Here is a 13,146-nt window from a genome sequence, read left to right as displayed (position 1 = left end):
CAGAGTTCAGGCCCCATGACCGGACCAAAAAAAAAAAAAAAAAAAGAGAACTATTTATTCTCTTTAGGAGCCTCAGATGGTCAGCAGCCACAAGCTGGGATTTGGGATCCCTCTTGTGGATAGGGGCTGGTGCTGCAGCCTCTTGGCTCCCTGTGGGGCTGAGGTCTACTTCCAAGGAGACCCCTCCCTCCCATGACTGGCCAGCTGGTGCAGGGTTCGGTTCCCCAGCTGGGGCTCCTTACAGCCACACCCACTTTCTCCATGTTTGTGGCTCAGACAACAAAGCAGATGCTAGAACCTATTTCATGTCATGACAACCACACAAGAGCCTGTTGGGTCCATGAATGCACCCATTTATTGTTAGTGAGGACTGCAGCAGGGCACTATGGTCAGTAACTCTGGCCTGTTTTGTGTCCCTAAGCTGGGCTTTGAGCTCTTATGAGCAGGATGTCAGACTGCAGTCAGTTTTAGGGGAGAAGTTTTTCAGTTTCTGTATGCCTTTTGTTTGTTTTGGCAGTACTGGGGTTTGAACCCACTGTTTAGGCAAACACTCTATTGCTGGGACCGCCCCCCCCAAGCTTTGTTTGTTTGCTTTTTTTGAAACAGATTTTTTTCTGTGTAGCATAGGCTGGCCTAGCACTCTTACCTCAGCCTTCCAAATGCTGAGATTACAGGGGTGTGCCACCCTGCCTGGCTCTGTGCATATTTGCAAGCTGCAGAATCTTTTAAAAACCACAGTTTAAAACCAAAATGCAGCCATGTGCTGGTGGCACATGACTGTAGTCCTAGCTGCTCAAGAGGCTAAGATCTGAGGATCACGGTTCAAAGCCAACCCCAGCAGAAAAGTCCTTGTGAGACTCTGATCTCCAATTAACCACTCAAAAACTGGAAGTGATGCTGTGGCTTAAGTGGTAGAGCGCTAGCCTTGGGCACAAACAGGCTCAGGGACAGTGCTCAGGCGCTGAGTTCAACACCCACAACTGACAAAAAAGAAAAAGAAAAAACTAAATGGCAGAGCTGCTCTGATTAAAGTGGAAGGCATGTCAGTATTCACTCATTGGGGACCCCTGAAGCATCTGCACACTTAGAACACTAGGGGGCCTAGTTGCTCCATCCCATAGCCAACAGCCGGTCAGACTGCGGCTGGGTAGAGAGAACACCCCTCCCAGTAGGAAGGCCTGGGAGGCCTGGGTGTGGCCCTGGGACCATGCTGACACCTTTGCTGTCACTCCAGGATGGTGGAGCACTGCCTGCACATGACCGACCGCATGGTCATCTACTTCTTCATTGCTGCCTCCTATGCGCCCTGGTGAGTGCCCAGCCCCACCATGGGGCCTGGCTTCTCTGCTCTGTTCTTTGCATTTATGCTTGTAATTTGGCTGGGTCAAATGGTATTAGGAAATGAAACCTGTATACTAGGCAAGCACTCTACCACCCAGCCATACCCCTGGTCCTGTACACATATTTCACATGTATAAGGTAAGAATTTGGCAGGAGGTGGTGGTGTACACCTGTAATCTCAGCACTTGGGAGGCTGAGGTAGGAGGATCAAGGGTTTGAGGCCAGCCTTGGCAACACAGGGAGACTTTATCACAAAGAAAAGCACAAAGCAGAAAGAAAGAAAAAAAGAAAGAAAGAAAGAAAGAAAGGAAACTGCCAATAATAATAATAATAATAATAACAACAACAACGAAAGTATAGGTACAGTTCTACTATCCACCACCTTTATTTTTGGTGCTAGCACTGGGGCTTGAACTGAGAGCCTGGGAGCTGAATGTGGGCTGATGTATCTGGGAGGGTGTTTCAGAGATGATTGACATGTGGGACAGCACCTGAGAGGGAAGACCCACCCGGAAAGGATGCGGCATCGTCCCATAGGCCGGGCCCCAAGTGAAGCTCAGTTATTCCCCAGTGTTGTGCTGCCCTCGCCAGCGGGGGCTCCGCAGTCACTGTCCAGGGAACTTTCAGGCCCCTGCCCTTCAGACTGGAGCTGTATTGTTGGTCCCCTCGTTCTGAGGCTCCTGTGTCATGAAGGGTCGAGGTCATGAATGACAGATGCAGGTCCTGCTTGTGCCTGCTGTCTCCCAATTTTGTTCCAGCTTTTCTTCCAACTGCTGGCTCTGTGGAGCTCTCCTGACTTCAGGCCCATTAGTAAGGAAATGAATGTAATTAAACAAGAGCACAAACAGGAGATAAGAAAATAGCTGACGGAAATGAAAGTGATGACTACAAATCTCAAGAAACAAAGTAAAGAATAAAAGCCACATTGTGATAGACTACATTAATAAATTCAGTTCAGCAGAGAAGTAGAAAGCCATTGCAATCTAAATTCAGACAACAGAGGAAAGGCGAGAGATTATCAGAGAGTGCAAACATAGTTTTTAAAAGCCCCTGATTAATTAAAGCAATCAGAGAGAAGTGAATAGAAATGGCAGAGCTGAATTCTTCAGGCTTTTGAGCCTGACCAAAAATAATAATAGTCATTTATAAAGGAGAAGAAATCAGGCTGGTGCCTGAATGTAATCACAGCACCATTAATTTGGAAACACAATGAAGATATGTGTGTGGTTTTCTAGTTTTTCCTGAACCACCAGAGTTGTCATTCAGACATAGACAATAGACAACCATTCTCATACATGAAAGGAGTCAGAAGTCAATACTCAGAAGTTTTTTGAAAAAAAAAAATCCACATACTTTGGCAACAGAATCTAGTTACTTAAGAGAATGGCTCCTCCTAAACCAGACCAGGAATTGCAGGACATATTGACTCCATTAAAAAAGGAAAAGAAACCAGGTGTCAATGTTCACACCTGTAATCCTATTGTCCGTCCCACGAAAGATGGATGGGGTCCGAGGAAAGGTAAGTGCGGCCGATTGCCCATTCACCAGCCTCCCTTAGTCCGGGAGACAATCAGACGCAGCGGGGAGTCAAGTCAAGCAGGAAAACTCATTTACTAACACAGAGCAAGCCCTTTTTAAAGCAAAACAGAGCGGGTGGCATGGCAGGGGAGGAAAAGGAGCCAATCACTGTAAAGGTCACACCCTATATCATGCACCTGAGCTTCCACAGGCTGGTTACACTAAAGCAAATCGGGCTCTGCCCACTCAGCTCCCTCTTAGTGCCATCTTTGCTGCCCATGTGCTCTACAATCCTAGGTACTCAGGTGGCTGAGATCTGAGAATCGTGCTTCAAAGCCAGCCTGAACAGGAAAGTCTGTGAGACTCTGAAGTCCAGTTAACGACCAGAAACCTGGAAGTGAAGCTGTGGCTGAAGTGGTAGAGTACTAACAATGAGCAAAAAGAGCTCAGGATAGGGCCCAAGCCCTGAGTTCAAGCCCTACAACCTACAAAAAGAAAAGGAAAAGGAAAAAAAAAAAACCTGGCAATAGAGGTAGCTCAGTGGTAGAACACTTGCTTAGCATATATGAAGCCCTGAGTTTGGTCCCTAGCAACACACACACACACACACACACACACACACACACACACACACACACACACACACACAAACTTGGATGAACACAGTGCCTCACATCTGTAATACCATCTACTCAGGATGCAGAGGTAGGAAGATCTCAGTTTAAGGCCAGCTACTAGCAAAAGTATGAGGCCCTAATTGAAAAGCAATTGAAACAAAAGGGTTGCAGATCCTGCTTAGCAGTAGACCACCTTCCTAGCAAGCATAAGGTTTGAGTTCAAACCTCAGTACCACAAAAAATAGTTGCATGAATTATTATGGTAGAAAGGATGTAAGTATGTAAGAAAGAAAGTATGGATGTAAGAATGTAAGGAAGTATTCTGTGTAGTGCAGGGCCTCACACATGTTAGGCAAGTATTCCACCATTAAGCTACCCCTGCTGCCCTCAGGACATGTTATTACAGACCCGTAAGGAAAATAAGGAGAGCAGTGGAGAATACTAATATTTTCATTTCTATCGGTGTCAGTATTACAACAGTGGGAACATATAACTTAAAAACAGGATTTCCTCCTGCATCTTTTCAGGATTTGCCCTCTTAATTTTGATTCTAGTCAAAGCCAATTTTGTAGTGGAGAAACACTTGTTTAGCTGGGCACTCGTGGCTCACGTCTGTAATCTTAGCTACTCTGGAGGCTGAGATCTGAGGATTAGGCTCAAAGCCAGCCCTGGCAGGAAAGTCTGTAAGACTCTTATCTCCAATTAATCACCAGAAAACCAGAAGTGCCACTGTGGCTCAAGTGGTAGAGCATTTGTCTTGAACTGAAGAGCTGAGGGACAGTGCCTAAGCCCAGAGTTCAAGCCCCAACAACAAAATACTTGTTTAAAGTTCAGAAAAAGATTTTTTTTTGTTTTATTTTCTTCGATTTAAAGTCAAGTTAAAAATGAACTGCAACATTTACAATGTACGAAGAAACCCCTATAAAACAAAACAAAAAGAAAGGAAAAACAAAGTAAAAGGAAACCATGAGCAGGTGCCAGCAGCTCATACCTGTAATTTTAGCTACTCAAGATGCTGAGATTTAGTGGATTGAGGTTCAAAGCTATAGCTTAGGCAGAACAGTCCTTAGGACTCCCATCTCCATAATAAACCAGGGAAAAGCTGGGCTAGAGGCACGGTTCAAGTGATAGAGTACTAGCTGGGAGCAAACAAAGCAAGTGCAAAAAATGACATATAAGGACTGAGAAGTTAGTTCAGTGGGAGAGTGCTTACCATGTATGAGGCCCTAGAGTCTATCACCATGAAAAGAATGACATGTGTAACTTGATTCTCTTCCTTTCTCCTTTCCTTGCGCCATACTGCCAGACCATATTTTTATGGCTGGTTAGTTTTGAGTCTGGGCCTCTCATTTTCCTGCCTGGGTACCTGCCTGGACTGTGATCCTCCTATTTTTTGCTTCTGTAGCTAGGATTAGAGGCATGTGCTACCACACACAACTTCTTTTTTTTTTTTTGGTCAGTCATGGAGCTTGAACTCTGGGCCTGGGTGCTGTCTCTCAGCTCTTCAGCTCAAGGCTAGTGCTCTACCACTTGAGCCACAGTGCCACTTCCAGTTTTCTGGTGGCTTATTGGAGATAAGTGTCTCATGGACTTTCTTGCCCAGGCTGGATTTGAACTTGATCTTCAGATCTCAGCCTCCTGAGTAGCTAGGATTACAGGCATAAGCCACTGGTGCCCAGCCATACACAACTTCTTCCACTGAGTTGGTGTCTCCCACTGAGTTGGTGTCTTGTGGACTTTTTCTTCCCAGACTGGCTTGGGACCACTCTCCTTGTGATCTCAGGATGACAGGTATGAGCCACTGAATTGATGCAGGCCTGAGACACCCTCGTCCTGAGCTCAGTCTTACACATAGCTGGGATGACAGGCTTGAGCCAGTAGCACCCAAGTTCACTTTTCTCATTTTTACATCTACATGTTTGAGACGCTCTTTCCTTTCTTGGCCAATTTCCTCTGGTTACAGATTGATTATCCAAGTCTGGATACTTGAAATCTACAGTGCTCCAATATTCTAAATTTTTCTGGAACTGATATGACATTTCCCACAAATGGGAAAACACCAACACTCAGCCTCAAGTGAGAAGTTGCATGGGTCAGAACATAGCTGCACTGAAAATAATGTATAAGAGCCAGGCATGGTAGTACATGCCTATAATCAGCACTCAGGAGGCTAAGGCAAGAGGACTTTTAGGTTCCAGCCCAGCCTATAGTGCTGTCTCAAAAAAATATCTCCAAACTAGGTACCAGTGGCTCACGCCTGTAATCCTAGCTACTCAGGAGTCTGAGATCTGAGGATCACAGTTCAAAGCCAGTCCAGGCAGGAAAGTCTGTGAGACTCTTTTCTCCAATAAACCACTAGAAAACTTGAAGTGGCGCTTTGGCTCAAGCAGTAGAGCACTCACCTTGAGCTGAAGAGCACAGGGACAGCGCCCAAGCCCAGAGTTCAAGCCCCATGACTGACCAAAAAATAAATTAAAAAAAATATATGTCCAGTCTCTGTGTATAAGGTATATGTGGGACCTAAGTGAATTGCATGTGCAGACTTGTGTCCCAGCAAAAATCCAAAATCTGAAATATTCCTGATCCTGAGCATTTTGAAGAAGGGACTCTGGGCCCACCATTGATGGTTATTTTGGCTTGTCCAGCGATCTTTCTGCCTGTCCAGACTCTTCCTGCAAGAGCTCATGGCCCCCTGTGCAGCACTTCTGGGAACAGGGCGTCTCTGGGCATGGAATCGGCTTCCTTGCAGGGCCAGGTCCAAGGGGGCCCCTCAGGTTGAGCCATGGCTCTTTTTTTCCCAGGCTGAATCTTCGAGAGCTGGGCCCCTGGGCCTCCCACATGCGCTGGCTCGTCTGGATTATGGCCTCTGTTGGTACTGTCTATGTGTTCTTCTTCCATGAGCGGTAAGCCAGGGCCTGAGTAGGTGGTCACAGTGGGTGGGTGGAGCCTCTCCCCAGGATGACCCCAGAAGTATGAGGGTGCAGTTCTGTTGAGGCCATGGCTGAGCATCAGTCCTCATGAGTCCACCGAAGACATCACAGATCACTGGGTCCATTGATCTCCTTCACCCATCGCCATCTAGCCTATGTTGGCAGATGAAGGAGAAGGGATAGGAAGGTGCAGTCCCCCAGTCTTTGTCCTGCTACATGACAGGGATGGGAAGAATCAAATGATAGGTTAGAGAAGCAAAAGAGGGGCTCCTGGAATCTCAGAGCCCATGGGGCCTCTGGAGGCAACTCAGTCCCGGACAGTGCATTGCTTTTGACTCCATTGAGGGTGGCTGCTTCAGTTCTGTAGGAAAAGATGCTGGGATTTACTAGTTATTTCTGCATTGGAAGTACCCACCTGTATGCTGTATTCAGTATTTGCAATCCCTGTTCTAGCACCAGAGTCCAAGGAGGGAGAGAAACTTGCCCAAAGTGATACGACTTCCACCACCTGTTAGGACACTAGGCCAAGGAGAATCAGGGAGCTGTGTGATTTTCGGGGGGGGGGGCGGGGGCTGCTTGTCTCAAGGCCAGTGTGGCTTGTCTTCCTGCCAGGTACAAACTTGTGGAGCTGCTCTGCTACGTGGTCATGGGATTTTTCCCTGCCCTGGTCATTCTCTCCATGGTAAGTCTCGCTGTCCAGCGTGGGATCTCCCTGGCATGGAGGGGTGCATCTGGCCTGTCCACTTGTCAACCATCCCCAGGTCTCCTTTGGCACCTGGAGCCCAGGGGATCAAGTGGTTTGTCTGGAAGGACAGGAAGACATGAGGGTTTATCCTCAGGTTCCCCCCAGGCTCTCCACCATACTTTCTGCCTGAAGTTGGGTGTCCATGTATTGTGACTGCTGCACGAAAGCACTCCAGCAAGGACCTTGACCTGGTACCTGTCAGAGTGTTAGAAACACTGGATATTACTATGATTAGGTGATAGACACTCAGTTATGCTAGGTTGTAGGTGCTCCTGCCTGTAATCCTAGCTACTCAAGAGGCTGAGACTGGACAATTATGGTTTGAAGTCAGCCTGAGCAGAGAAGTCTACAAAATTCCATCTCCAGTTAAGTAGCAAAAAGCTGGACTAGAGGCATGGCTCAAGTGGTAGAGCACCAGCCATGTGCAAGAAAACCAAGTGAGAGCACAAGGTCCTGAGTGTATACCTAAGTACCAGCACATAAAAAAAAATAGTCAATTAAACTCTCCCTTGTGGTCCTGAGGGACTGAGCTCAGGACCTCATGCTTGGTATGCAGGTGGTCCACTGCTGAACTATGTATACCTCATGCTGTCTTTTCTTTTGTGCTGTTTTGTTCTTTTGTGCCTAGGCACTGTCCCTCATCTCTTCAGCTCAAGGCTGGTGCTCTAACACTTGAGCCACAGTGCCACTTCCAGCTTTTTCTGCTTATGTGGTGCTGAGGAATTGAACTCAGGGCCTCATGCATGCAAGGCAAGCACTCTATTGAGCCATATGTGCTGGTTATTTTTTTATTTTTATTTTTATTTTGTCAGTCAAGGGTCTTGAACTCTGGGCCTGGATGCTTTCCCTGAGCTCTTCAGCTCAGGCTTGTACTCTACCACTTGAGCCACAGCGCCACTTCTGGTTTTCTGGTGGTTTATTGGAGGACTTTGCTGCCCAGGTTGGCTTTGAACCGCAATCCTCAGATCTCAGCCTCCTGAGTAGCTAGGATTACAGGCTTGAGCCACTGGCTCCCAGCTTGTGTTGGTTATTTTTTAGATAAAGTCTCTTCCTACCCAAGTGTGTGCCTATACTTCAAGCTGCCTATTCTGGTCTTCCTGTTATATTTAGGATGGCAGGTCTGCATCCCTACACCCACACACTCAGCTGCTTCTGTTGTAATGGAGTCTCAGAGACTTTTTTGTCTGGATTGACTTGGAACTGAGATCCTCCTGATCTCAGCCTCCCATGTAGCTAGGGTGACAGTAACTATACCAACTCTTGAGGACCAGGGAATTCATGATTGTGCACATAAGCAATGAGATACCATGGGGCTGCTGGAAACACCAAGTAACCTGCAGACATACCAGAGGCGTGCTAAGAGACTGATGTGAATGAAGGGTGAAGTGATAGGAATGGTCAGAGCACATCTCCTTTAAGGTGACTAGTTCCTGTGTCCGTACACATACACTGAAAATGTATGGAAAGTTCTAGAAGCATAGTCTAAGACATGTTAATGTAGGAAGTCAAGTTAGGGCATTGGGACAGGTACTTGGCTGGTTCTTCCTCCTGCTCTCTTTCCTATTCAACTCGAGTTCTTTTTCCTAAACCAACTCACAGTATAAGGGGGTTTGCCTCTGGGTGTAGTTAGAACTCCTTTTCTTATTCTATTTTTTTCTAATTTTATTTTGCCATAAATGATGAGTTACTTTGAAAATAATTGGGGCAAAATATACAACATGTGCCATTTTAACCATTTTTATTTCTGTTTTGTGGATGGTTCTGGGGCTTGAACTCAGGGTTTTGGCACTGTCCCTGAGTTTAGTTTATTCAAGGCTGGTGTTCTGCCGCTTGAGCCACACTTCCACCTAGCTTTTTGGTGGTTTAATTAGAGATAAGAGTCTCATGGATTTTTCTGCATGGGTTGGTTTCAAACTATGATCCTCAGATCTCAGCCTTCTGCATAGGACTACAGTCATGAGCCACTATCACTTGGCAATTAAAAAAAACATTTCTTATAAAGACTTTTTAGCAAATGAAATATTTTGTTTATTAATTTTTTGTTATTATAAAGGTGATGGGCAGAGGGGGGGTTACAGTTTCATCTGGCAATTTTAACCTTTCTTTTTTTTTTTTTTTGGTCGGTCGTGGGGCTTGAACTCTGGGCTTGGGTGCTGTTCCTCAGCTCTTCAGCTCAAGGCGAGCGCTCTACCAGTTGAGCTACAGCACCACTTCCAGTTTTCTGGTGGTTTATTGGAGATAGGAGTCTCACAGTCTTTCCTGCCCGGGCTGGCTTTGAACCGAGATCCTCAGATCTCAGCCTCCTGAGTAGCTAGGATTACAGGCGTGAGCCACCAGTGCCCGGCTCATCTTTTTTTTTTTGTAAGTATTAAGGTTTGAAATCATGGCCTTGTGCTTGCTTGGCTGGTGCTCTACCACTTGAGCCATGCTTCTAGGCCTTCTTTTTGCTACCTGTTTTGGAGATGGTTATTTTCAGAAGGCCTCAAACCTGTATCCTCAGATCTCATCCTCCTGAGTGGTTAGGATTACAGGCGTGAGCTGCTTGTTGTTGGTCCATTTTAACCATTTTCACTGTGTATTCCAGTGACATCAATGCATTCACCTTGCCAGGCAGCCCTCACCGCTGATCCCCACAGAACATTTCCCATCTTAACCAGACCCATTCAGCAGCAATTTCTCTTTTCCCCTCCCTTTGGCCTCGGGTAGCTCCCTTTCCACTTTCTGTCTCAGTGAACTAGGCTCCTCTGGGTTCCTCACACAGGCAGAATTGTGAGGCGATCGCCTGCTTGTGCCTGCCTTGTTCTACTTGGCACCATGTCCTCAAGGGTCATCTACATTGTAACCTGTCAGAATGGCCTTTTTAAAGGCTAATATTCCACTGGACAGACCTACTGCCTTTCATTTATTCATTCACCCCTGCTGATGAGTAGTTAGCTTCCTTCTACCTTTTGACTATTATGACTAATACTGCTATGAATGTGGGTGTGCAAATTAACTGTCACAGTTGCTGCATATTGGATGCACACACATATAATTGTATATGTGTATTCATTTCTAATATATGCATTTATTTATGTGCATATATATATATGTATGTATACCCAATTACTTTCTAGGAAATATCAAAAGCCATCAAAGTATGCTTTGAGATTCAGATAGAAATATGGTTCATCACAGAACTGATTTCCAGAGATCTGATGATGTCAATTTAGCTCCCCACCAAGCCTGGGTCTTTTAGTTTTGGGTGGGGTGGGGTGAGCAGCTGTCCTCTTGACCTGCCTCCATCCTGTCCTTGTTGACAGCCCAATACGGAGGGCCTCTGGGAGCTGGTAACCGGAGGGGTCTTCTACTGCTTGGGCATGGTGTTCTTCAAGAGCGACGGAAGGATCCCCTTTGCCCACGCCATCTGGCATCTCTTTGTGGCATTCGGTGCTGGCACCCACTACTATGCCATCTGGAGGTACCTCTACCTGCCCAGCACCCTGCAGACCAAGGTGTCCAAATGAAGCAGCCCACACTCCATGGAGCAGCGCATCATGGCGGTTAGCTTCGAATGCTAGCCTAGAGTATAGTGTTGACACCTGTCCTCCCTTCCCTGGGTAGAGTTCTTGAGGGGTCTGAGGTCCCTTCTGGTGACAGCCAGATCACCCCAGGAGTCCCCATGGGGAAAGCCAGCATTTAGTCATTTCTGTTGGGGAGACGTTAACCTTGTAGTGTTTCTACTTTAGACAAGTGTTTCATAATCCAACCAATCTTAACATCTCCAGAAAAGGGCACATTGAGAATGATGGGCCAAGGGGTCCTGAGAAACCTGGCAAGGGATCTGGTACACTGTGTACAGCTGGATCCTAGAGCTTCTGTCTCTATGGCCAAAAGTCCTGACTGGGGGGACTGTCCTGTCAGGAGAGATGGGGGACTGGGGATGTCCATGACCTTGGCAGACATCACCAATCAATTACAGCAGGTATGTAGTGTCAGAATTCTTTCAACACAGCACCATGGGCAGCCACTACCAATCAATCGCATGCTCATGATGGAACCTCTAGCCTGTTTAAGCTTGGTGTGTGAAACAGAATCAAGGCCAGAGCAGTTAAAAGTTGCCATGTTGGGGAGCATGCGTACTCTAGACACTAGTGCCCTCCCCCCCACTCCCTCTTCCCTCTTGGGAAGGCTCCTGGAGTGAGCACGTTGGGGGCAGATGAGAGAAAAGGAAGGATACACCCAGAGAGAAACGGAAGGACACACCCAGGCCGCTGGAAGGAGGGTGCCACTGCTCATCCATTTCTTCTCATCCCCCAAAATCCAGAGACATGACAGAGCTACACGTTCACCAGAGCACCACGTAGCCCCTCGGACTTGCTCTCCGGGGCTCAGGTGCCAGCATTTGGACTGTCACTTGGTGCCAAGCAGTGGCTCTGAGAGGCCACTCAGGTGGGCCCAGGCGTGAGGCTTCCACCTCAACTAGACTTCTGCCTGGGCAGCGCATCCAGGTCCTTCAGCCTCTGAAGTCCCCATTGCTCAGCTGTGTGGCTGCCAGGTGCCTGTCCTCACCGGCTTCTGTGGCCAGGCCAGCCTTCTGCCCAGTGCCTCCTGGACATTTACCGGACTGGGAATGGCTGGCTGAGCTCGGGGGTCTGACCTGACATCTTGGAATTACTGGGTAAAAAGTCTGACCTGTGTTGGAAGGCCTTTATTCCATGCTTCCCAGCCACACGGGGGTGGGCGAGGGTGGGCCAAGACAGGGTGCCTTATACTTCCTTCTAGCACATTCCAGGGCATTCTGGGGCTCAGCTCCTGGAATCCCGCATGTCCAAGCCAGTATTCTATTAAAAGTTCAACACATTCCTCAGACAGATGACTTGTGAGCTGAAACAGTTTGGGGCTGGATTTTTCCACCTGCCTCTGTGTGTGTGTGTGTGTGTGTGTGTGTGTGTGTGTGTGTGTGTGCGTGTGTGTGTGCGTGTGCGCGCGCGCGCCCATGCACGCACACACACACATGCGCGTGCTCTCGTTCACCTGCATGCTGTCGCCATACACAGTGGGCTCGCCCCAGAAGTTTCCCCCAGCTGGGGCTGGAAATCAGAGGGCCAGGGAGGAGCCGGAGGTGGGCGGTAAGGGAGTGCCCACCCACTCAGTGCAGGGACACCAAGATCTGTTCTCTCCTGGACCAGCAGATGGGGAAGTGGACAGTGGGAGTCTGGGATGTTGTGTGGCAGGGTGAGGCACCATGCAAGGACGTGTGGCTAGTCCCAGATGCCTGGGGCACTGGCGTCACGTTTTAAAGGCCCTGACTGTGCTCCAGCAGCTGACAGCTGTCTCCTGCCTCTCACCTGGGCAGCTGATGTGCACACCCCACAACAGCCACCTGCACGCCCCCACCTCAAGGTACCATTCATCCCTTCATCTACCCAACTCCTATGCATCCTTCAAAACCCAGCTCAGCATCGAGGAGCCTCTGGCCTTTGTCTGATTTGGGGGGCACCCCCTCTGCTTCCCAGTGCTCCCTATGCTTGGATCCCAGTCTACCCATCATCCAGGTACTTGCTCCTGCTCCAGGAAGGAACACTTATCAGTGAGTGTGTGTGTATGGGTTCCTGACCCCTGGGAACCTAAGTGCTGTAATTAGTTGCATTAACTGTGCATGTGGGATGAAAGTCCTGGCCAGGATGTGACACTTTCCAGAAGAGTCAACCCAAGGAATGAATCCCTCATGGTGGAATTTCCAACTGTGGGCTGATGATGATGACACTGGAGTGTGACCTCTAGATCCTTTCTCTTCCTCACCCTTCCCTCCCCCCAAATGAGTTTCCCAGTGCCTCCCCCCACCCACCCAAGTCCTGGACCTCCTTCCAGTGCACCACAAATAGCACAGGGAAAGAAAAGAAATTCCTGAGGCCAATCCCTCCAGTAGGAGGGGTGGGGGGCCCCCAGGAACATTCTGGGCTGTGCAGCGTGGGGGTGGGGGTGAGGGAGGCAGAATGTGCAACCCAGGCCT

General features: G+C 48.1%; 1 protein-coding gene across 3 annotated transcripts in view; it reads left to right on the top strand.

Annotated features, from left to right (window-relative positions):
• Window positions 1-12,023, top strand: part of Mmd2 (monocyte to macrophage differentiation associated 2) — a 38,641-nt gene extending 26,618 nt beyond the window's left edge. For all 3 annotated transcript variants that reach the window (XM_070033464.1, XM_070033465.1, XM_070033466.1), the window contains 4 exons: window positions 1,235-1,309; window positions 6,278-6,379; window positions 7,019-7,088; window positions 10,454-12,023. In XM_070033464.1, coding sequence (XP_069889565.1) covers window positions 1,235-1,309; window positions 6,278-6,379; window positions 7,019-7,088; window positions 10,454-10,657 — 451 coding nt within the window. In that variant the 3' untranslated portion in view covers window positions 10,658-12,023. The remainder of the gene's footprint in view (window positions 1-1,234; window positions 1,310-6,277; window positions 6,380-7,018; window positions 7,089-10,453) is intronic.
• The last annotated feature ends 1,123 nt before the right edge of the window (window positions 12,024-13,146 follow it).

The sequence above is a fragment of the Dipodomys merriami genome, unplaced genomic scaffold, assembly GCF_024711535.1.
Source record: "Dipodomys merriami isolate MVZ:Mamm:240054 unplaced genomic scaffold, mDipMer1.0.p SCAF_22, whole genome shotgun sequence".
Lineage (NCBI taxonomy): Eukaryota > Metazoa > Chordata > Mammalia > Rodentia > Heteromyidae > Dipodomys > Dipodomys merriami.
The sequence above is the reverse complement of the archived record's forward strand: the minus strand, read 5'-3'. Positions and strand labels throughout refer to the sequence as shown.